The sequence below is a fragment of the Anopheles gambiae genome, chromosome 2 (genome assembly GCF_943734735.2).
Source record: "Anopheles gambiae chromosome 2, idAnoGambNW_F1_1, whole genome shotgun sequence".
Classification (NCBI taxonomy): domain Eukaryota; kingdom Metazoa; phylum Arthropoda; class Insecta; order Diptera; family Culicidae; genus Anopheles; species Anopheles gambiae.
Window position 1 is genome coordinate 2,915,238 of NC_064601.1, and position 21,714 is coordinate 2,936,951.

The 21,714-nt window shown below is 43.4% G+C and overlaps 1 protein-coding gene across 17 annotated transcripts in view; it reads right to left on the reverse strand.

The window, feature by feature from the left end:
- The window catches only part of LOC1281862 (protein split ends), a 98,026-nt gene that overhangs the window by 50,898 nt on the left and 25,414 nt on the right, over positions 1-21,714 (reverse strand). For 6 of the 17 annotated variants that reach the window (XM_061649238.1, XM_061649229.1, XM_061649231.1 and 3 more), the window contains exons 3-4: positions 16,898-16,909; positions 8,237-8,281 (exon numbers count right to left, since the gene is read on the reverse strand). The exons of 2 other annotated variants lie outside the window; for them this stretch is intronic. In XM_061649238.1, coding sequence (XP_061505222.1) covers positions 8,237-8,281; positions 16,898-16,909 — 57 coding nt within the window. Of the gene's footprint in view, positions 1-6,945; positions 6,961-7,041; positions 7,305-8,236; positions 8,282-16,897; positions 16,910-21,714 lie in introns of those variants that run through there. 9 more of the 17 variants (XM_061649249.1, XM_061649243.1, XM_061649234.1 and 6 more) reach the window with 5 other exon arrangements.

Sequence of the window (21,714 nt, forward strand, 5' to 3'; positions counted from 1 at the left end):
TCTACATTTTCTCCCATTCCTATGATAATATCGGTGTGATACTTTCACGACTTTATCGACATCACAGAAAAACCTTGGGCCAAATTCTACCGTCAGTTACAGCTGGTTACAGCATAGCAACAGAACCTGAGAAGGACCTGTTGTCGCAACATTACTGAGGGTTCTGGAGCACTCCACTAGACTGTATACGCCATAAATCGGAACGTGATTAGCCTCAATTGTTTGCGGCACGAAAACAAACTTCAATCCGTAGACAACGATCGACGTTTTCTGGCACCCTATGACACTCACACACGCGTTAAGCTCGCCTTACCGGCATCACTGCTCCACTTTGGAGCACACTGGACATGGGAGAACGAGCCTGGCGGAAAAGTCCACACGAAGAAACACTTTTTGGAAGTACAAAACCCTTCAGGCGAACAAGGGTGGCCTCCTTCAGGCATCATTGCTCACGCAATCGCGCTAATTATTTCTTGGTCATTAGATGCACGCGTGCCGCGCGGTACCTGACTCTTCCTTCCTGCAATTAGCCACCGCTGGCCGCACCAGTGCTGGGTGGCGTGAAAGGATAGTTTGGTCAGATATTTGAAAGTAGAAACCCTTGGCAAGAAAATACACACGCACACACACCAACACTCATAATACTGTCTGCATTTATTTGGTTGCTCTAATTGGAGGGGAATTTCCAAAAGTTCAAATTAAACCATTGGTCTACCTCATACCGTGCAGTAGATGATAAAAGCTATTTGAAACTGCTAAAAGAATGTCGTTTTTATTAGCTCCCAAACAACTATCTGCACTTAGAGGGTACAAATATTTGCGATGACTTAGAACGGCCATTACTACACCTTTCACTTCTGGCGAGATCGAGCGAGCTAACCAACACTGTTTTGGGTTAACATTTGCCAATTCACCAAAATCGTCACCCACCGCAATTTATCTCACCATTAAAACCAGTTTGCCTTTAACCATCCTCTTCGGCAGACGTGCGTTTGCTAACTTTCCACAACTTTCTATCCTCAAACGTTTATCGTCCAATTTGGCGCATTTTTTCGTATTCACCTTACCCGAAAACGAAACACCACGGAACTTTTATTGGATTAAGGCTGGTAAAGTAAGCACGGTGAAAAATAAATATCATAACTACTGCCTTTCATGATTGAGCAACTAATAATGAACGCGCCTCCAAGTTCAAAACGATGCGAACTGTCCAAATGAAGCCGGCGGATTAGTTTCACAGTGTCTCTAAGCGTTACGGCCAACTTCGGCCATTAGTGAACAAACAGTAAGTGGCTTCAGCTGAAAGCTTCACAAACGCTCAAGTCGACGCGTCAAGTCGACGAATAAAAGCAAAACAACCACAACAGTTCGTAAACCATGAAATCCTAGGCCTTTGCTTCCCCATCATCTCTGGAAGAAGACTCAATGTCAACAATAGGACGACGGTTTAATCGCATGCAGCAATCAAACGGTAATGGTCCAAAAGTTCTAGACCTTTACGACCTGCCGGGTATTAAGCGCTCAAGAACGATAGTTAATTCTCTGCAATCATCAACAAATGATCGTGTCCCAAACCAGATCCAGCGAAATGATTTCGCGGCAACAATTCCAGACTCCTGGCTGCCCGATCTAACCTTGACACTCGATCAAGAGTTCAATTCGTGAGGTATGCGCTGCTTTGTCGCTCTACTACAACCAACCAAAGCTCCAGACGAGTGAACTAAATGCCATGCAAGACAGAATCGCTAAATATCGGTTGACTTACTGAAGCAGGCTGGATCCAATGTCCAATTGAATTGTTCTCTCTTGCCGGTCCACAACACACGGGCACGCTTACGACTCAAAGAAGGTCGTGTTTCGTCGCATTTTTTCGAAAGTGTTGGTCTTGTAAAAAATCAATTAAAAAAACCCGTACCACACACAATTCAGTCACACCTTGGGAACATCTTCGTCGCGTTTTCCTCGTCCCGCAGGTTCTCATCTCGGAGAGCGCCTATAGAAATAAACGAATCGACATTTGCAGCACCTTCGAATAGTTAAACATCGCTGCCTTATGAGCTATTGAGCACCCGTGGAAAGGGAGGATAAAAAACATTGACCTCAATGATCCGATGAATGACCATAGGACAATAAATGCGCCTTTTCTTCGCGCAATCGTCCAAAACTTGGCTCATATTTATTGAGCAGGACGCAGCAGGTGTAGTGAAGCATGCCGAGCTCAAAACTGTGCCACCAACTTGATGTTTTATTCGTTAGACCCCAAAATCGACTCCCTACGAACCGATGATCCTCTGCAAAAAGAAGCCTCATGATCTTCGAAACTATAAAGTGCCAAAAATAGGTGTTAATTCGGCAACAGATCTCACCATTCAACCGAACCTCGGCGAACAGTACCAGAAAAACAATTTTCGTCTTGCTTTGCATTTTCCTTCCCGTCCGTCTGTCACAAATCCCTTCCCTTGCTGCCTCTAGACGATTTCTATTAAAACTTCAACTTTACCTGACAAACCCATCACCCATCGTCGCATTGTTTTGCTTTGCTAGCCAGCATGTGCCGGGGCTTATAGTTTCTGCGTCTTATTTGATACTTTTCAGGCCACCTTCAGGCACGTCGTCGGTTTTGACTTACAAACATGCCCCCACGCCAACACACTACAATGTGAGCCTGGTCGAGGTGATGGTGGTAGTTAGCGTGCGTTTCGGACAAACGATTGCAAAAGAACAATAAACCGCTGTCATCATCGCAAGCGACCGAGCGAGTTGGTAAATTTAATTGACACTGCGCGAATTATTATTTTCTCGAAAGACGCAGCGACACAGAAGCCGTCCGGGGGGCTCACACTTGTTATTTCACATAAAACATTGGCTAACATGCGCAATGAAATTTACGGTGCGACAACTACTTCACACGACGCGCAATGCGTCGTACAAAACGAACCGGCTAATAAAGCGATTCTGTGATCCAACGGGCATCCAACCGAAAACGCCACAAACGGAGAGCGGTGTTGTATTCCCCACGCGCGCACAGAGCTAGAACTACTCAACCAGGGAAAAAACAACACGCCTAGCGTCTTCCTTGTTCCATTCTCTAAAACTAGCCCATTGAAAAGATAGTTCCTAGTTTCCACCCGGTTGCTTTCCGCCTGATGGTGGTGGCCTCGGAACAGACCATGTCGAGTGCTTTTTGACTTTTCTTCCGGGTGCTGGCGGAGTGCAGATTGTAATTAACTTATGCGAGTGTTTGCTACTTCCACGCGCACAAATTTGAGTGCCGGCTACACTTTTGAATAAATTTAAATTAAACACGAATTCACTGCCCGGATGACCAAAGGAGGATGATCGCTTTCGTTTCAGTGCTGTTGCGAACTAAAATTGCAACCATTCTGATGGCGCTTGCTGTTGGTACTACTGTTCAGTGTGCTGGAAGCATTCCTCAAATCTTCTTTAATTTCTTTACTCCAAGCAATAAAAACCTTACAAATTGCTTTTTATACTACAAGCTGCATCCGTCCATCTTCATGCCATATTTTGGTTCTGAATTTTTTATTCTGTACATTAAAAATGCAGAATAATTTCACACACGAGTTGTTGAGCGGCAAGGTGTGAAGGTGACGAAGGCACTGGCATTCCCTTTTTGCAGAATGAAGATTTTGGTGATTGGAATAACACACAAAGAAAACGTCAAAACAACTCAACTAAGCTAGCATAACGCGAAGATTTCACAATGTAACAATTCCATGAGCCGAATTTATTCAACGCCCCTAACAACTCTGCCTCTCGCCCAACGCCAGCAGAGCACACTGACAATTGTTTCCAATTTACTCACTCCCCATTAAACGACGGGACAAGGCAGCGCCTACGCGCTTTTTTAATTTGGAGTGTGCGCTGACTAACTCTAAAGCGAAATTATTTCTCTCCAGTCATTCAATTTGCTGACAACCGTCTGTAGAAAACTCTAGCAGCTTTTTGCTAACTTTCAACCTATTCCAGCCTCCGGCACAGCGGCTCGACATTCACAACACGGATCTCCTCCATATGCTCTCATTACCGGAGGAGTAACAAAAAAAACAACTTTACGTCATAGTTTAGTTGACCCATTTTCTCGTGCAACCCCCTTGCTGCCCTCTTCTTTATTGACCGTCTTACGCGCGCGTAGGGGAAATAAATCACCTCAATGGTGCACAACGTGACGCGTTTTAAAAGCCGTTTCGCATTTTCATTTCAGCGCTAATTTAAGCTCATGTAAATTAGCTTAACCCGAAGCTACTATACTACCGGTTTATAAGATCACCTCCCACAGCTTCGTGTCTGGTGTCGTAACCAATAATCAACATTAAGCGACAGGCACCGGTGACCACCAGTCAGCAGGATATCGTCTGGGGAGCAAGACGACACTCAAAAAGTATTCCGGCACGTCCAGGGTTTGCGTAGTCCCTCACCGGTGTTTTCGATTTCTTTATATCCTTTCGTAGTAAGATAAATAAAATAAATAAACTCACCAAGGGTAATGACACCTTTCATGGACATTTCTCTCCCTTCAGTGCAGCTGAAGTTAGTCAGCGGACTACACGGAAACCCCCTATCATCGCTTGGGGCTTACCCAAAGCTCAGTGGGCAAAAAAGTGGGCTTGCGTGGTTTAACCCTTCCCCGAAAGGGACTTTGGGTCCAAGAGAATACGCGAAAGTGCTCCAAACCTTGACATTTTCGTCTCACGCAAACAACAGCTTACAACGAAACCTTCATTTCTTTTGGCTGCAGCCAAACTATCGGAGAATCATCCAAAATCGCGAAAGTGCTCAATTAAAGGATGTGAGCTTGTCCGTGCTGACAACATGATTACAAAGAAGCTACTATTAATGGACGAGGATCAGTACGCCTTCGGTCCATTTTGTATTGCACTTTGATTGATTTATAGCAAGTCGCTGGGGGGCGTGTTTTTGCATGAAGTGAACCAGGTATGAAGCTGGACTTTGTAAAAAGCTACACCAAAAATCATCTGTTAGTATAACTTCCAAGCACCTTTTAACGACCTTGTGTACTTTAACAACATGTCTTGAAATTCGAACACAGATGTTTTCAAACACTTCTTTCATTATCATTTGGTAGGCGAGGCCGTTGCTTGGAATGCAAAAAAACCAACAATCTATCAATTCGTTCCGATAAGGAGGGAACAAAAAAAACAACTCCACCCCTGTAAAAGCCAGGAACCTGGGACAAATAAGCTGGTTATTCGTTATCATTAAATATTGTGGTTTGCTTTGCAAAATCATTCCATCTTGGCTGGCAGACGACAAAAACGCTGCTTTTATTACGTATAAATATTTCACTCTTATCTCCATTGCACAAATGGCATTGATTAACATTTGCTCGATTGAGACGGATTGGCGTGGACGAAATTCATCATAATTATGGTTGAAAGAACTTTTACAACAAATGCATTTTAATGGACTAAAATCAGAAAAAACACCCACTGTACTGGAATGCTTCTGGCCAACCATCGTGCGTCTTATATTTTATGAATGGCGCAGAGAAAATTCACCACCACACACACCATGCACGGGAACAGATGATCCCAAAAACTTCAATTAAGCAAGCTCGCACACACACGCCACACATGTTTGGCAGCAACAATGTGCTCTTATTGGAGAGCAGGGAGCAACATGCGCTGCATTGCACCAGCTCGACTGCACCATCATTGGCAGCTTCATTGTCGCTTCTTCGCCACGTGAAAGCTCCTCCTCTTCTTCTGTTCCTCCTCCACTGGCCCGGATTTTCTAAACAGCAGCAATTTTCACTCCACAAACACAGTGTGCGTGTGTGTATGTGTTTAAGCGTACGTGTGTTTGCACATCACTTCCGAACGTTTGCTACTGTTCTTCCCCGTTGCACCGCAGTCGGCGGTATGGCTATATGTGGTGCAATATATTTTACACCAGCTTTTTTTACCCATATGGTGACTCTACTAAGCACCACAGCTCCCTGCCCAGGTATGATAACACTCAAAACGAAGCGAAGATGTGCATCGATAAAGGGTGAACGGCTGCTGAGGTGCAAATGCATGTGCTTCGTGTTTTCAGACCAAATGTTATCACGCAAAATCGTAAACGTGCACGCACGCACACGGGACACGGTCGGTTCCAGCGGTGTTGCTGTGAATCAATTTTACACTTAACGAGAACTGCATCTGCATTAATGCGTAACCAAAAATGCAGATGCATTTTTTTCATACCGCCTTTAAGCGTCGTTCCATTGATAGTCGTTTCTAGCGAGTATTCATTAAACAAAAGAAGCACTTTTCACAGTATTTTTCACAAAATAAATATTTCATTTATATCGGTACATTTTTTCACAAATACCAATGCGTCTCGTTAACACTGTACAGCCCACTAAACGGCTGCAAATTACTTCATCAAACTCAACCGCTTTCACACCCAGGGCGCGATACACATCGGAATGCAATAATAATTCAACTCACTGAGTCACACGCCACAACTATCTGGTGACGAATACACACATGGGGCGGTTTTCCACACAGCAGATTATTGAAAAAATCTACAACGACTCACTTTACCGATACAGTGAGATCACTTGCGATGCATTTTAAGCGAATCTGTTATTTATTATTCTATACCACATGAACTGGCACAATCGGGCAGAACAAAAAATAATTAATGTCAATTCACGCAACCGTTTCCATTAATGCACACCGCCCTCGCCGATATGCACTCACTCGCAAACTTCTTTCCTTATTCGTAATCGCACTGAAGAACAAAGCAATGCACACACGCAGGGTCGGTGTGTGGTGCCAATAACCGGCAGTACACTCTTCCTCTTTTCGTACACTGGCAATGAGTCTAGTTGCAGCGAAAACTGACAACAGGTTGATAATGCGGCAACTACAACGCAACAGCAAAACCAAGGTAAACATATGGACGCACACATACACGGAGGGTGAAACGTGAACCGCGATACCTACAGCATGACAACACGAGCTACCAAACCGCACGTACGCTTATCAATGCTGCTGAGCGACAACTAACCGCGAAAGCTGCAGCGAACCGCGCCGTCACTGGCACGAAGACTGAACCACAACACTACGAGAGAAGGGATACAACTGTACACGAGAGTGTGCCCACGGACAGTGCGTGACAAGCTGCCGCATCACACATCGATCGACAGCCGATCGAGCGTACACGTTCGATCGAGTGACGAAGATGACACGGCGACCGCACACACTACTGCTGGTACTATTGTTCTCTCTCGTGCGCGCGCACGCTGTATTCGACTTCAGCTGGTGGTTGCCACACTAATGATGGAGACGCATCGGTTCAACGTACGTACCAACCCCCGATAGATGAGTGCCGTGCGAGAGGGACCGCTTGGAGAGCTTTCCACTGGGTCGGAGTGCTCTGGAAAGCTCCTCCAAAGAGTCGAGAGCACACACGAGAGACTACTAAAGGCAGTTGCGGACTATCAGGTGGTGCCGAGCGTATTCCAAAAGGAGAAAGTCTCTCCCCACAGTTGAAGAAGCTCCAACTGGGGGGAGATGATTGCCAGAGAGAAAAGAGAGCGTACGGTGTCCGTGCGTGATAAATGGGGCGCGTTCAACGAAACAACCCGGCACCAGCTCCGAACAAGAGCTGCGAACAATGCGCGCACACTCAAAACGTGGTTTTGTTTCGTGCTCTTGGATTTCACACAAGAGCTACCCATCCCGTGGGTGCCAACAAATGCCGGTGATAAAGCGTCCACTCACGAAAGCTCCAGCTCTTGAGAGTTCCTTCATGACATGGTTGGTGAGCACCTTCATGGCAAAACCTGCCGTAGTGGTGCTTGTTCAGCAGTTTTTGCTATTTGAAAATTTCAGTTAACTTTCATCTTTCTTGCACATTATCATCGCGAGAAATATCGATTGTAGCAGGACCTTACTTCACAAACAACCTGAACTTTGTAATCTTCCAGCAAGACATTGACATTCGTTTCATGACACGGACCATTGTGTGGAGTTAAACTCTCCCAATATGTCACCATTATGTCACCGTTTGCAAGCCAATAACACAACACATGCATTTTATTGCATACTTGTACATGACATCATCAACTGTTTTTTTTTTTTCTACATCCCTTTTTCATTTGAGATTACCGTTAAAATACGCCCCTGTTTCTGCTATTTGTATGTTGAACGACGCACATGTCCGTGACAAGACATAATTCAATTTCATTTTTTATACTTACTTGCATCGATACATGGATGTATGGAATTGAAAGAGGGATCCTTACCTACAAAGAAAAAAGGATAATTTAAATGTAATTTAGACTGCGCAAACAACATTTGAATAATAATCATTTGAAAAATAAAACAAAGCATTCATTCAGTTGACGGCTCGTTAAGAGGCAAACAGACTACAAAGACACACATAAAATATCCATAAAACTACTGCAAAGAGCGCACACAGTGAGCATTTTGAACAATATTGCTACATTGTGAAACATTATTTGCTGGGTGAGTTATTATCATTCCACAATCGAAAGCAGACCACAGAAGCAACACGAAAAATGGGCAGATGCATCTCAAGAGCACATGCAGGCCACGCTGACAAAGGATAATAATAATAATAATAATAATTGCCTTGTGTGCAGCTTCCCGGCCACTTTCAGGCGGGGAGCTAGACGAAAGGATTATCGCCAGGGTCTTCAGTGGCACATTTTCAACCATCAACCAATCAACACCATGTTCATCGCAGCAGCTCACATCTTCAGCCGTCCAACAGACAAGTAAATGAGCCGTCGAGAGCGAGCGTGTGTGCATGGTTTCGAAGCGAACAGTAATTGTTTTACGCCATGTGATGTCATATCGACACGACACGATCGATGCAGCGCTGCAACGGTGCAGTATAGTTGTTGGCGCCTTTCAGCAGTTTCGTTCGTGTGTTGGAGCAAACTAATGAAGATAATTACGCCAGTGTGTGTGTGTGTGTGTGGGTATTGTTAATGGGGAAAAGAGGTCCATTTTCCTACACTTCTCCAGGAAGAAGCATCAACGGTCCCACTGAACATGTCGCAAAACCATCTTCACGATCAACCTTTTGGCTTAATCTCATTCTTATTGAGCAAACTCAATCAAGCCCACGGCTAAATGCCACTTCTCCCGTGCTCTCGTTTGTGTTGAGTAATTCCTTTCAATCGAGCTTATTTAACCATTTTATGCTCCCACCCTGCCTGATGCACCCAGATTGAACCCTGATGGACAGCACGTACTCGGCGTTGCCTTCCAGAGACACAAGCATGACAAATTAGCCCAGCCGAAGCTTAGGCCAGTCCGAGACAAAGTGTGCTGTAGGTGGGGCGTCGTGCAATGGCAAACAGGCTCCTGCACACATCTCGAACAGTGCGCGCGCGAACGTGATTTTATGTTGCGATCATTATGCTAACGGTGCACACATTATCCTTCCATTGCTGGAATGCATTCGCTCCTTGCACCGGGAAAACATAGACGACCGGGCTACCTACACATCACACAACACTATTAGATCGACCGGCCGAGCCCACCACATGCCATGGCCAGGGCGAAGAAATTCAATCCCTTCGTGCACAAAACAAAACGTTACATCGCACTGTAAACACGTACTCCGAGAATGGCAGTAAGCAGAGCCAGGCCCCAAAGCAAGGAACCACCAGACTCAAGACTGTCTCCATCACTCTCTTACTTTACCCCCAGGGCAGTAGAGGATTCATAATTGCAACGAATTATTTATACTCGACAATTTGCTCTCCGCCGTCGATGGACTGCGGCGACGACGCCAACGACAAGGGGACGATGTGCTAATAACGTTCGCCACGATCAAGTACACCGGCAGCGGCAGCAGCAGCAGCAACATAGGAGCAATCTTTTATGCTTCCATGTCGCAAGTTGAATTCAACCGGGCCGGATTCGACAACGATGACCACGTCACAAGGTTTTTTTAGGACCAGGTTTTGAGATGCTGGGAGGGCACAACGGAGGAGGCGGGTGTTATCTAAGACACTCACACTCTCGCTCTGTCTAATAGCACCTTGAATTGCCAATTTTATGCTGACAATTATGTGCACACAAATGGCCGCAATCTCGCTCGCTCTCCCGCACGCTCGCTGCTCCCACATGGGCTAGGAGCATCCGGCATCATCTTGAAATCTGACAATTGGTAGCTTTAAACGTTATGCAATTGGATGTTTATGTGTTTAAGTTTTATGTTTCCTTGCAGATCATAACAAGAACAGCACACGGTTAAAACAGCGGCCACACAAATCCAAGCAGATTGCTTTGAAACCCCCAAAAAGAAAACAACAACTATGGCTTACACTTCAGGTTTCATAAGCAAAATAGAGTCTACCCTTGACCTTCTACTGGTAGCTCATCTTACTTTATGCATAACATTGTCTCTAGAAGGGAGAGCTTCATAGCCTCCAGGTTTCCGTGATATTCTAAGCCTTCCAACTTCATCTATACTCTGTAATCGCTGCTAGTAGCGGAACAATTAACTCCTTCCGTTCAAAGCACCGCAAATTGCTCACCGAACACAGTGTTTAAATGTCGGATGCAAAATATACTTATTTTTCATTGTGTCTACTCTACTCGAAAAGCAAAAATGATACACGACACAAGAGTTTATACATTTTCAAGGATAGCTCTTACACGCGGTTGTGTTGTTCACGTGCGGTTGAGTGATTCGTTGTGAAGGATTGTTGATCTTCCAACTCGGAGATGAATTGTTTCTCGTTTCGATACAATCGAGAAATTCAAGACCGCGTATAGCTCACGGTTTCGTTGGCTCTCCTGCGAGCTACGATTGCAAAAAAAAAACGAAAGGAGGATGGTGTCAGTTTCGCTACAATAATAAACATTCTCAAAACCACAACTCGCACAAAGCCGAATTGATATATCCGCACAACATTAAATTACAAAACCGAACTCTGACCTAGGCGAAAGAAAACGAAAAAAAAGTTAACGCCAACCACACCACCAGTCCAGTTGCTGTTAAAAAGGCCAATAAAACACATTTTACGCCAGCAGGATGCTGTCAGTTTCGATTGTGAAACTGACGGCCACGGCACGTCGTTAGGCATCGTAGCGTAGAGAAAATGTTGCCAATGGCCATCAGCTACAAACAACTATCAAACGGATATTAGCAGGATATTAACCATATTAGTCGGGTTTGTTGGTTTTAATTAAACGATAGTAAAGATGTCACACGCTAACAACATTCGAATGCTGATATACCTTTATTAGTTAATTATTATTGAAACTTTTTCGAAAAAAAAACAGCTAACGTATTGTCACGAGGGCCCAGCATTATCATCAATGTCTCAATTTGATTTCAATCTAATGGAATATTATTTTTCCTCCACTGCTCAAGCCAACAAAACTCAATCGCAAGTTGTGTAATCGATTGACGAAAAGTTTATTTGAGTCGGAAAACCACAACCGTGCGCATCGGACCGTGCCCAAAACATCAACAAAAACCAACACAAAGAACCACCACATAAAACAAGTGTCATGTCTTCCTTGTCACATGACTCTGGTGGCACCACGATGCAGCTCTGAAATGCACTTCCCAACCAGCGACGTCCTCGTCCACGCGCACCACCACAAATGCACCACCTTTCGCCAAAGCAGCAATCGAGCCGCCGCACCTGACCTACTGCTGCTTCGCCTGTTGTTGTCGTTGTTGTTGTTGTTCGCGTAATATTGCGCAAACCGATTGACAAAAATGCACCACAACACACTGCCACCATACCATGTGCATTATCGCACCCGTTCGATCACTGCAAACGAAGCGAGCACTACAAAGCAATGGCAAAAAATAAGGAAGCACTTGCTGTAGTACCTGTGCTGAGTGTGCATGGTCTGGCCTGGCTGTATGAATTTGTACGACGACATTGCAACATCAACACGATTCAACTGAATAGATGAATAATTGCGATGGTGGACGATTTAATTTCATTTCCCCTTTTGAGCCTCCCCCCGGCCGCTTGCTGGAGCGCCCTGGAGACGACGCTGTGACAATAGAAGGGTCCCCCCTCGGCCATACAAAACACGATGATCCACCGTTCACTGCGTCAAAATCGATGCATTAATGAGACGAAAGAACCGCAAATGGCACACCTACGCTGGCGCTCGAACGAACAAATAGCAGCACAGATTAGCACCACCCCAGACGTGGCGAAGTCGCGCAACGACAGCAAATGGCTTATTTAGTTAGTAACCGTTCACTCCGAAACACTTTACCGTCAGTAATGGGGGGGGAGGGGGGGAGGGTGAGTCACTCAAGGAAAGCCAACAATCTCTGCCGGTGGACGACGCCTACATTGCAATGAGTTGAACTAATTGGCAAAAAGCACGCGAAAATGACGAATTTAATGGGGATAAGAAACTAAACACACTTACCCACTCCTTCCCGCCTTTTCCACACACACAAAAAACATCAAGTGAAATTATGCAACGCGTTTGTTGTGCGACGAAAAAAAAACCACACCATACACCGGCAACATTCATACATTCAAGCCAATCTCACTTGCTCTGTATAATGTTAAGTTGGATTGTGATCTCCATCAAAGTGACAGGCGTATAAATAATACGTCAAGATATAACAATTACCCTTTTCTGCGGGTCGTACAATAAATATTAGTCGACGAAAAAGGGACGAAACAAAGCAACAATACACACTCCACACATCCTCAAGCATATGCCGTAAAGAAAGTTAGTTCAGCGAGCAAATAGCCGCGGGCGAAAATAATCAGATCGTCGATCAGATCAGACCATCAACCATCATAATTTGCACGGGATTAATATACAGACACACAGGCAAAAAGCGGAAGACTGTGGTCAGAGGTTGATTTCGTCATTTTGATGAGCTGTATGTTTCAATCAGTCTTAAGACATCGACAAAAAAACGACATTTATAAAACATAGCATGGTAGATCAGACGGTTTTTGCCAAAATAGCAGGGGGGAGGAAAAGGTTTGGGAGAAATGATGAAACGCAAACTTCACTTTCGCAGTCCTTTGGACAACCCATGACGAAACCATTTTTCATGCCAACGTATGCACACGCTCAACATACCCCCCGAGGGCGTGTGGAACATTTGTTGAGACACTCGCCCGAGAGCGACTGTTAAGAAAATTAAATCATCAGACGGATGGAGAGAAGAACTCTCCAAAAAGGAAGGATGCCACATAATTGGCCCACAGAAAGGAATGTGGAATTCCCGTTGAAGAGAACCTTACTTCTGGATGTGGTGGACGCGGTTGTTTATGAATGTTTAAAGTCGAACAAACGGAAAAGAAACACATTTTTTACCAAGATGAATTCATTTAAAGTATTTTTCGCAGAAAAATACAATTTTTTGAGTCACGCTTAACATCGGCACTGCAGTATGTTATCACATTCGTCAGACGGTTGCTGATAGTTGCCCGCAAATTAAATCATCACACACAACCTACAGCTCTAGCGCGTGAGACACATAATAAATATTCAATCCGCAGGAAAGCCATCGCCCGAGATATCATTATCACTGAGGTTACGTTGGCCGGCAAGATGTTACACACGCAGAAAATAACGAGCAGACACACAGCCAAACTTCACACCTTCGCCCAATTCATTGCAGGTCGGACGGGTAATTATTATCGGGCCCGTGCTCGATAAACATAACCGAGCAGACATTCGATCATTTCTACTTCTTTGCTTGGCTTACGAACACTTGGACAGCAGATTCGGAGTCTGTGAGACTAATTTTCCCCAAACACTCCGTATTGCATCATCATCGTTTTGCCGTATCGTCCCTTGCTGCGATGAAAAGTGTAAAATTTCCTTCCAGCTTCTGCGATTTGCATGAATTATTTGGATGTATTACAGCAGCTCTGCCACAAAATTATTAGCCTCAAAGGTAGAAAATGTTTAACCTACAAAGGAATAACAATTTTGTACAATTTCAATAATCGCACTTTGCGAACAGGACCGAGCGGCCCCAGCAATCGACCGGTGGCTCTATCGAACGTTCACTTATTTCTTGCCGTAGCGTATTATGTAAGCCGAATTTAATCGGTCATGGAATGGCGATGTCCTTCGTCTTACGAGATCGTATGCAAAACGAAAGCATACCGCCACATTGCCGAACAGAATGAACAGATTTAATCACGACGTAAACTTAATGTCGTTGCGCTTTATACCGGCTGGAAGATTGGCTTTTTCTGTGGCATGAGTTTAACACCGGAGTGATGAGAAAAAGTCCAACAATGTCAAATATTGGTGATGTTATCGAAATGATAATCAAACCAACAACCATTAGGACAAAATTGCGTGGTGACATTCTACTTAACGAGCCTCTAGTGATGATCAAAATAAAGAAAATAATCATACACGGAGACAATTTGCTCCCAACAGAGGCACACGGTGACAAAAAAAAACATATCATCGCGGTATCGATCAATGAAAAGATACACGTTTTCAAATTTAATCACCACGATACGATAACAAAACATAAATTTATGATCAAACGGGTGAATGGCCCAACCCATGCTGATGAACATACATCATGCCGCACAACTACCGATAAAACCATAAACAAACATGCATGCATGGGCTCTCTTTGGCTAGCGCTAAACTAACGCCAAACACCCTCTATCGATGGAGCAGCAAATCCCGCAACGCCTAAAAGCTGTTCAACTCCCAGCGACCGACTAATAACGGATGACTTCATGCTGGTTAATTATAATCCAAGCACAAAACCAACGCCACAGTACCACCACCAGCAGCAAAAAGCCGCAACCAGCCGCACAGGCTCAACGCATTATGACGGTTATTAGCATGGTGCGCGCATACTTCACCCGGTCGAACAGCAATGATTAGCTGCGGCCAATCACAGCGCGCGCTAAAACCCTATACGTAAACGCAGGAACTTTACGGCGCTAAACGTTCGGGGGTGCATAATTCATTGCCCTGCATGGGGTGCAGCATAAAAACATGCGGATACATCATTGAAGAGTAGTACCTCCGTACCTAGAGTAAACATAACTTAGCGCACGGTACATGTGGATTAACTCTTTCTGTTTAATTGACCCCTTCTGAGAGATTAAAATCGTACAGTTCTATATTTAAGTGAAGCACATCTTTCTTCTTTCCCTGTTTCTGTCACCAATCTTCAACCAAGCTCCATTTCACCAGACACGCCCTGGTTCTTACACTAATACTTCGTTCTCCGCCAAGTACTTTTGGCGTTCTTTCCTGCCAGCCAGCAACCAAACGGAACATAAAAGCCAACACGCTGTTATGCAAAATTCAAAGCACTGAAACATTCCGCGTTTAATGATACTAGCCCGCCAAGGGCAGAGAAAAATGCAGCTAGGAAGGTGCAGCAAAACGAAGTCACTGCGAGAAGTTCTCCTTCACGCGAGGAGTGCACTTAACACTGAGTGGGCAAAGCGTGAAGAGGTACTCAAGGTAAACATCGTGTCATTGGAATTGGTAGTTTTCTAAAGAAAGACACTCCTCCTCTGATGATGAAGATTTTGTTTTGTGATGTTTTTCTTTGGAACGCGGATATTGAAGATTCTCTTTATAAATTTTATGAATCATGCGCTTGAGCCAACTCTAATTCAAAAAATCAAATATAATCTTTACGCTGAAATGTATATCAGCTTGTCGCAACTTTCCTCTAAATGTTTATCATATTCAACAGCACCACTTGCAATGACACTTGTAGCGTCTAGTACGCATCTCATACCCGTACATCCCGTCTTGCGAGACATTCGTGCGCCGTAATGGTTATGAGCGGTACGTAAGCTGGATACCGGTTGCATTACACGTTTTACGGCTGCTACTTCTCAAGCAGGCTTGAAATTTTATTTCCGTTCCCAGTAGGTCTCGGCACTTGCAACGGTTTTATCTCCCGTCAGTCACACCGACACATACTGCGGACCTCCGGTTGCGAGATGTACGAGTTATGATAATTTGCACCATATGTACATCCGACCGAAAAGATGCAAAAAGTACCCGCTGTACCAAAACAGCACGCACAACGACCACTCTACTGCACAATATCGCTCACTAAGCTCCACCTAGGACGGATATCACGTAACGCAGCATAATAAGACGGAAGCGTCAACACGTTAAAACCCCAGGCGCGGCCCCGCCACTTTTCGATCAAAGAAATCGATCGTGAGACTCATGTGAAAAATCACTCCGATGTAACGATCGCTTTCTCAAGTTAACCATGTTCAAGGGTCACGAATTAAGCGGTCGACCAGTGGGCTTTGCTCGGTGCAAAATAAATGACGCAAAGAGGTTCGCTTTCCCCTACCCTCGACGCCGTTTCGGCAATCAAAACATCCGCACACTCCCAATAAAAAGGATTCCATTCGAACAGACTGGCGGCGACTACGCGCTATCGTCGCCGGAGGTCTCCATTCGGGATAGGTAAAGGCTTCCGCAAAATTAGGCTACCGTGCAACAAACGAATTTGCCGAGCCAAAACAAGCGGATGATGATAGAAAGGCAATAGCGCGACGTCAGACAGTGCGGAAATTTTTGGGGCTAGCTATCATATGGATACGCTTTTGCTTTGGCCCCGTCGTTTATGTGGCGGAAAAACGAACCGACGTCCAAAACGGAACATCAAAGGAAGTGTATAGTTGCCCGATTCGTTGATGATTGATTTTCATCTCATTCGAAGCTGTGGCTCGAGGCGACCCCTACAGCGTACTACCTGCGAATGATGATCATCGTTTAATTTAACGACTTTCTCCATATCTTTGAGACGGCATCTTTCTGTCGGCCCACGTTTGCGCCTTGTACCGCGAAAATGTTTATTTATTCATTCATCAACCTGGATTGTGCTGAGCGAAGATCTTTCTCTAACTTACCTTCTATTGTACCTGCAACGAAAAGAAAAGAAGATATTTAGTATTTTAACATCGAGTAGTAACTGTCAAGTCGTATTGCTTGAGAATACATTAGTTATCTATTTTAATTCCTAACGCCACTCATAATATTCATATTTCAGTCAAAACCTCTATCACCTGTCATACAATCAGAAATAATCTATCGCGGATATTATTAAACGGCTCTCAGATTAATTTGCTTCGTACGTCCTATCTCTAAACATACTTAACAACTAGCTGAGCGGCTCACTTTAACCAGGCGATGGAATGCAACACTACGGCTAAAATAAAGATCCACGTCAAATGGAGCCCTGCCCACCGAGGATGCTAATCGCATTCGACACATACTCGACACCGAAAGTCAGTTTTATCCTCTGCGTGTAACTCTCACCGGTGCTGCAACTACGACTAGAAGCGGCACTGACTGCTAAAAAGCCGGTTTTGACATGCGGCTGCAAAGCACGTGACAAACAAGAAATGCACCATCATCGTGACGGGTATGCGGCTAGGTAGCTACTTTGAAGTGCATATCTAATTTGACTTCATTCAGGTGTAAATGGTGTAACGACGTTTCGTAAGCTGTTGGGAAATCGCCGACAGGGGAAAAAGAGCTACTCAAAGACGTTCCGTCTGCCGTATCCGATTAGGTACCTTTTCCTAGTTTAGTTAGAGCCGAACAGCCGAAGCACTGCAGGTGATAATAGATCCTACTGATTATCACATATTTACATAACATTCATCCTCTTGCTAAGCATTCGCGTTTTTTCAATAGCTCCTTTTAATAAAATCGTATTACTATTGTTTCTACAATTACCCTTCTACATCAGAATATAAGTATTTTACGGTTACTGTCAAATTATAAAAGTATAAAAATACTTTCATATATCGCCGGTAATATGACGCAAACGTAACTAACAACCTGTAGTCCTAATGCGAGACAAATCCGGTTTTCATGCCGTTGCCAGTTTATCTTTCGCATTAGCATCTTCCGAGCCTGCGGGAAAACTGCACCTTTTCCGAAAGCCATCTAATGTTGCACTCATGCGTGAAGTTTCTACCATTAAGGGAGTTACTGACTGACAAACACTTGTAGGTAATAGAAAACTTGCAAATAATGATAATCGTCTCTGACAGCTGTCGGCAAGTGTACATACACTCGCCGCAGTTTCGCAGTGCTTGCGCAGAAGAAGTTAGTTTCGCTGAACGCCACACATCACGAAGGTGTGCCGTAATGTCGAAAAAGAAGGCATGATATTTATGCCGTGTGCTCTCGACAGCAGAAATTTCAAGTCTTGCGGGTATGTTTAAAAACCCATTTTCCACAAGTCAGCAGTAGTAGTATTCAACGTTTGCACATGGGAAAAACTTGCTTTCTCAGATTTTTTCCAAGCTTTCTGAAGAAAATTGAGCCTAACACTTCCATAATCCAATACTAGTCAAGATACATCACGGTTGCTCGATTGCAGCTATCTGTATCTAATTTGCCTTGTACATTTATTGTCTCAATTATGTCACAAAAATGCCACATTAATGACAACGAAAGCATTTAAGAAAGGATCACATAATAGACGAGTTATTATGATAGGCGGCAAATTACTTTCGACAGTTTTTTTAATTCCGTTGCAAAATATTAATGAAAAATCCACCAAGATTCATTCGATAAGTTGAATGGATCAGAAATACGTAAACCAATTACACGGATTTTTAAAGGAATAGAGGTATTATCAAATTTGGTAAATCTTTATACGTAACCTCCACTACAACTATATGATGATAGATTGAAGCATTGTAATAATGTCGTAATAAATTATAATTCAGTATAGCAAATATGAGAGGCGAATCGGAGAAAAAATGCATGTCATTTCAGTTTAAGCTAGGTATAAGTTGACTTCTTCAGTGGCGACCGTGAGCTGAGGCAAAAGGATCTACTAACAATCACATTTGAATCAATTATCTTTGTCTACAATTGCTTCAAATGTCAATGGCCTTTTGAATGTTCTAAACACTATTTTTCTGATATGATTCTTTTTATATACTTCAAACATACATATCATTAGAAACTGTAGGGCGTGTACTAGCATCTATTACAATTTACGCGACCATACCGATCTAGACTTTTAGACACGCAACCAGATAGTGAAGTTAAGTTACATGAGGGCAATTTATAGAAGAAAATGAATCTATACCGCAATGCCTTGTAGGATCAGTTGCGTCTATACCAGAATTGTACATAAATACTTTACTCAACTCATGGTATACGCATCAAGCATGGGTAAATGTAAACGATACCAATATGAGTCGACGTTACGTTATCACAGCTCCAATCACAGATTTTTTCAAAAACGCCCAACTATCTATTTCTAGATCCTAGATACTTCGTTTGGTTTCTTTGTATGGTTTACTAAAAATATTTCGAATATGCACTAATATTCATAAAACCTATTCCTTTTCGAGTACACTGTCGACAAAAATATTGAACTTCTGAGTTCCAGATTATGTGGACTTTTTAGAGGAATCCTCACTTAAAACGTCTTTCCTGAATTTTATTTCATTTTTGATTCTAATGTCTTTTCATACTAAGGTATCGGTATTCTTTATTGCGTAATGAGCTACCCTAGTATAGGATCTATCTACTGTATTAGATAGACCACCTCAAGATTGTCTTAGCCTGGTGTAAACTTAATCATGTCCAATAAATCTAAAGTTCTCCGTTATCGTACCAAGATGATGATTCAACTGTTATTGATTTAAGTGCACCCAGTAAACAATTCACGGTCGGTAATCCGCACTTGATCGAGTGTTTTGATCTACCTAGTTTTGATGTGTTTTGTAAAACTTCTTATTGTTGTCTCTGCCCATGAGTTAATTATTCTCTACCATGCATTTTCAGGTTTTATAAGGAAAACTTTTAAGTAAAAAATAAAAATGTTTAATCAAATTTCATTTTTTTTTATCGAACACATTTTATCTCATGAGTTTGGCAATCAATAGTGCGAATTATCGAGCGTGAACTATATATAGCGTATACCTTGCATATTAGTTTGAGAACCAAACATTAATAGGCCGGAAAGTATAAGCTCATCCTTTGTATCTCATTTCAATAACCCTACTAACTACGCAAAATAGTTATAAATCTATTTTAATGCAATACCAAACCAAGCATAAAAGTATGATGTTGCTAATTGTACTTGTTTTCTAAGCTGTGTTTAACGACATTTCGTTCTTGCCGTATTGTTTCATGACCTGTCTGTTACTAATATTCTTATTGGTTTAATGACCTATCCATTCTTACTCGTCTTGTATAGGTTTAACAGACTTATTTTACCGCAGAACGCGACTAAGAGACGAAACTTAATTTCTGATATCATAAACCAGAAAACCAGCCATGCATGTAAAATGACTGGATAGCATTAGATTCTACTCATCTAAAAATAATAGCTGTGCTTCACTTATCTTGTGTTAAATTTACATACGTTTTGTATTTTTTTAATTTGATTTTATTCTTTCTTCAACTTTCTACGATGTTTCCCATGCTTGTATTCACTTATTTCGATTATTTCTACTTTCAACGTAATCACAGCATCTCTTTGCTTTAAATCGAATCCATTAGTGGGCAACATATTCATTCCGAGTTCATCCAAATTCATATCGCAGAATCGCATCTAAATCAAATTCCATGGACTTACCTAAAACGAAAAGAAAAAAAAACAAAATTATTAATATTGATTTGTATACAAATTGGTTATTACAATTTCATAACGAGTTTCAGAACAGCGCAAACACTACAAACGAGCCCACATCAAAGAACAAAACAAATCAGCCAAGAAGAAGAGCATACTTTTCACTTCGAGACCCTATCCATGATTAACGTCTTCCAGAGTGCCAAAAGCTGCTAACCTTTTTCACACCTTTCAGTGCAAAGCTTTCATCCGACCAACCAGAAAGGCACACGAACCGTCCTCCGGCACATTATACGTGCCACAATCTTACAATCTTGAACCAGCGCCAACCTAAAAGAAGCAAAACGAAACACTTCCAAAGCCTCGTGGCACGCAACTGCGAGCCCGGTGGCTCACCGGTTGGCAAAAGCATGGACGGACTCCACCGAAGATGTACGACTTAATTTGCAAGTTCACCCATCAGGGGGTTGGGATTTTCGGCAACAGCACGTTGATTTGCCCCTTTCTTCTGAGCCAACATTTTGAAACACTACTGGGCGGGCGCTTTCTACCTTCACCGACCCCCATGTGGCAAAAGAGCTGCTGCTACGCAAATTATTAACGCTGTGCGGCACACAGACTGCTGGGTGGCGCCGACCACTCGAAGCGGAAGACAGGAAAGCGGATAGTCTATTTTTATTTCCCCCGGCTTCCGGTAAGGGGCTAACAATAAATAACCCTAACCCACAGGGAGCGGGGTGGAGATGGGAATACTGCAAACTATCAAATTATAATGCACCGCTTGCTCCACCACCATCACAGTCGCGTCCCTCTCATCCAGACGAACCCATTTGGTGAGGTGTGATTCCGACCGACTTGGCAAAAGTCCTGCACAACACGAAATGAGCAGAGGAAAGCATGTAGGGGGGAAAGAAATTATATGGACCTTTTCCAATGTGCCGGAAAGGTAGTGGGAAAAAACTACTCCATATACCTTGGCAGGCCGCTGGTGAATGACGGCACGTCGGATACTACCACTGACACACACACCCGTGGGTTTAGGCTCTGACCCAGGCTAGACGATGGAATGTCGGGAAGTGAAAATTTATCGATTTACAGTTTCAATGGACTGTACGCCAA